Below are 3,158 nucleotides of genomic sequence, written 5' to 3'. Positions count from 1 at the left end.
TTGTTTTTTTTTTTTTCTCTCTTCTCTTTCGCCATTATTATATCCATGGCTAGAACCACCACTGACATTGTCCACCTCAATGCTCCGTCTAATTTTCTTATCAAACTCCCCCCCCCCCCCCCCCTCAACTTTCCTGCTAGGAGGCGCCAAGTTCAGTCCACCCTGATTGGCTTTAATCTCCTCGGATACATCGACGGTTCTGTCAAAGACCCAACAAAATTCAATGATGCTGCACAAACAACTCCGAATCCAGCACATTTGACTTGGTATCGCCAAGATCAGATAATTACCAGTGCTTTACTTGGGAGTTGTTCAGACACCGTACAACCTCTTATAGCTTCCGCATCCACTGCTTGTGATGTCTGGCAACGGCTCGTTGCTAGCTATGCTAGTGCCTCCCGAGGACGGATCCTTTCCCTCAAGGCCAAGCTTACCTGAAATCCAAAGGGTAATCGGTCAGTCACCGCATTTTTGAATGACATGCGATCCATAGATGACGTTCTCGCCCTGGCTCAATGCCCTATTTCTGATGAAGATATGGTTGTGTACATTTTAACACAACTAGAGGACGAGTATAGCTCCATCGTATCTGTCGTTCGTATCCGTGACAAACCCATTTCTTTGGGAGAGTTAGCCGATGCGCTCACGGATCATGAACGTCAGTTGACTGAAGTTGATGATGCTCGCCAATCTCTTTTGGCTACTGCTAATGCCTCCCAGCGTGGTCCTTTGGCTTCTCGAAATATTCAGCACTCCACTACCGATCGGAGGTCCCGCAACAACACCAACAACACGTATGGCAATAATAGACCGAATTGGTCACATAACAGCAACACTCGACCTGGTGTTGTGTGTCAATTCTGTCACCTTGATGGCCTTGAAACACGTGTTTGCCGTAAGTTAGCCCGATTTTTAAAGGCCCATAACGTATTTCCCGTGCAGGCTCCTACATTTCCTCAATCTCAGTCACCCGCAGCTAATTCTACCGTGGGATGGAATATGCCGTGGATGTTTGAGAGCGGGGCATCTCACCATGATACACCTGATATGACTCCTCTGCACACTTTCACTGAGTATAATGGTCCGGATGGGATACGATTAGGCAACGGTAATTCTTTAAACATCTCTCACATTGGTCAGTCATCTATTCTCCCTCCCTCTTCCGTGCTCACTCTCAAAAATGTCTTATGTGTTCCACATGTATAAATGTCTAGACTACAGTTCGAATCGTATTTATGTATCTAGGCATGTTAGATTTGTGCCTCATGTATTTCCTTATAACGATTTGCAAAAGTCATCTAACTACTTACCTTCTGATTATCATGATTCTGAATCACGCAGTATTTTGTGCAAGTCGTCTACTTTGTGTACACATTGCCAACAAAGACGGAACGAGAATCCTCTTCTTCCCTATTCGATTGGCTTGCAGCAGCAGAAGCTAGTTGTTATACAGTGGACCATGGTCGTCAAATGAAACTGCAGTAGAATTAAAATCATACTCCAGTGTTGCTATAATGAAACTAGTGTGTGGAAAATGAAACTAAAAAGCAGAGCTCATTTTCAACAACATATATTATCAAATGAAACAGTAGTATAATTAAAATGATACTTTAATGTTGTTATAATGAAACTAGTGTGTATGGGAAATAAAACTATAATTAGAGTCATACAATAACATATATTATCAAATGAACCTAGAATGTAATTAAAATAGTACTTTAATATTACTATAAAACTAGTGTGTGTGAAAAAATGATACTACAAAATAATGCAATAATGTATATTGTCAAATGAACTGTACTAGAATTAAAATGATATTTTGGTATTGCTATAATGAAGCTAGTGTATGTGCAAAATGTAATGTAACTAAAAAATAGAGCAATATTGTCAAATGAAACTGAAGTATAATTAAAATGATATTTACTTCATAGACCACACTGCTACATGCACCATGGTCCACAATAAAATTTGCCAGCAGAAGTAGGGTCATGAATAGCACACATTTCCTTCTCAACTTTGGCCTGCATTTCCATCCATTCCACGACAGCTCCGGCCTCCGCCGCAGCGGCCATTTCCACGTCGTCGTCGCCACCATCCAAGATTTTTATTTTTCACTTAGATAAGATGAAAATATGTGTTGTTTCATCAAAATTATAGTTCATTCACAAGTTTTAGTTGAGGACTTTTTTTTTTTTGTTCTTTTCAGAGAAATATTTGAAAAATTAGTTGCAAGATTTTTTTAGCAAAGGGAGTGTTTGGAAAATGACTAATCAGCTATTTTCAAATGTTGATTGATTAGGGCAATTAGCTTATTTCAACTTCTTCTAAAAGCCAAAATTATCCCTATCTTCAATCTCATGGGTAAAACATATGTGGGAAGATAATGGAAGAGAAAATATAAGGAAAGGAGCATAGAGATATATGATGGAAACTAGTGAAAAATAGGTTCTCAATCTTATTTTATTCTTCCAGTTCAAATTCGAGTTATATGTTTACAATTAATTTTTATATTAAATTTATAGTTAATGGTAAATTTTGTATATCTACACATATATTAAAAGTTGTATTGTTAACAAAAAAATTGAATTTAAAAATTTTGAAAACAATATTTAAGAAATTAAGTGGATAACTTCTTTTTATTGTAAAATATTATTTCTCTTACTTCTCTCTTTTCTATTTTCTTAGTTGTATGGTATTGAATTGTATTATGATGTATGTTCACGCGAGAAAACACGATTTTTCATAACTCGTTATCAGCACGAAGTGTTCTATATCCTTGGTGAACTTAAAAAATGATTCCCATTTGCTTCTACATTTAATTCCAGTGTTCTTCGCGAAATTTCCCAAGCTACGTCGAATATCTATTGTCATGCCTTGTGTGTACCAAACATGTTACTCTTTATTTAAAATGGATGTGCATGACTCAATTGAGAATTTGGTGTCTAAGACATAAGGGATAATTGATATGCATATTTTACACTCTTATTTTGTATACATTTTCATAATATTTTTGCATTAGTTATTTATAATTATTTCATTTTTGAGTTTAATAATTAATTAAGTTAAATTAGTGTTTGCTAAGCACTTTGTGCTTAGATGGCATATAGTGACCTCTCTCATATGAAAGGTCATGAGATTGAGTCTTAGTAGATGCGTTG

The 3,158-nt window shown here is 36.6% G+C and overlaps 1 protein-coding gene across 1 annotated transcript; it reads left to right on the top strand.

Moving 5' to 3' along the window:
• Nucleotides 1-480: 480 nt before the first annotated feature.
• Nucleotides 481-1,485, top strand: LOC109154178. Its single transcript, XM_019302034.1, has 2 exons — nucleotides 481-1,200; nucleotides 1,342-1,485. Exons 1-2 carry the CDS (start codon nucleotides 481-483, stop codon nucleotides 1,483-1,485), a joined length of 864 nt encoding a protein of 287 aa, XP_019157579.1.
• The last annotated feature ends 1,673 nt before the right edge of the window (nucleotides 1,486-3,158 follow it).

Source organism: Ipomoea nil, unplaced genomic scaffold, assembly GCF_001879475.1.
Source record: "Ipomoea nil cultivar Tokyo-kokei standard unplaced genomic scaffold, Asagao_1.1 scaffold2610, whole genome shotgun sequence".
Taxonomy (NCBI): Eukaryota; Viridiplantae; Streptophyta; class Magnoliopsida; order Solanales; family Convolvulaceae; genus Ipomoea; species Ipomoea nil.
The sequence above is the reverse complement of the archived record's forward strand: the minus strand, read 5'-3'. Positions and strand labels throughout refer to the sequence as shown.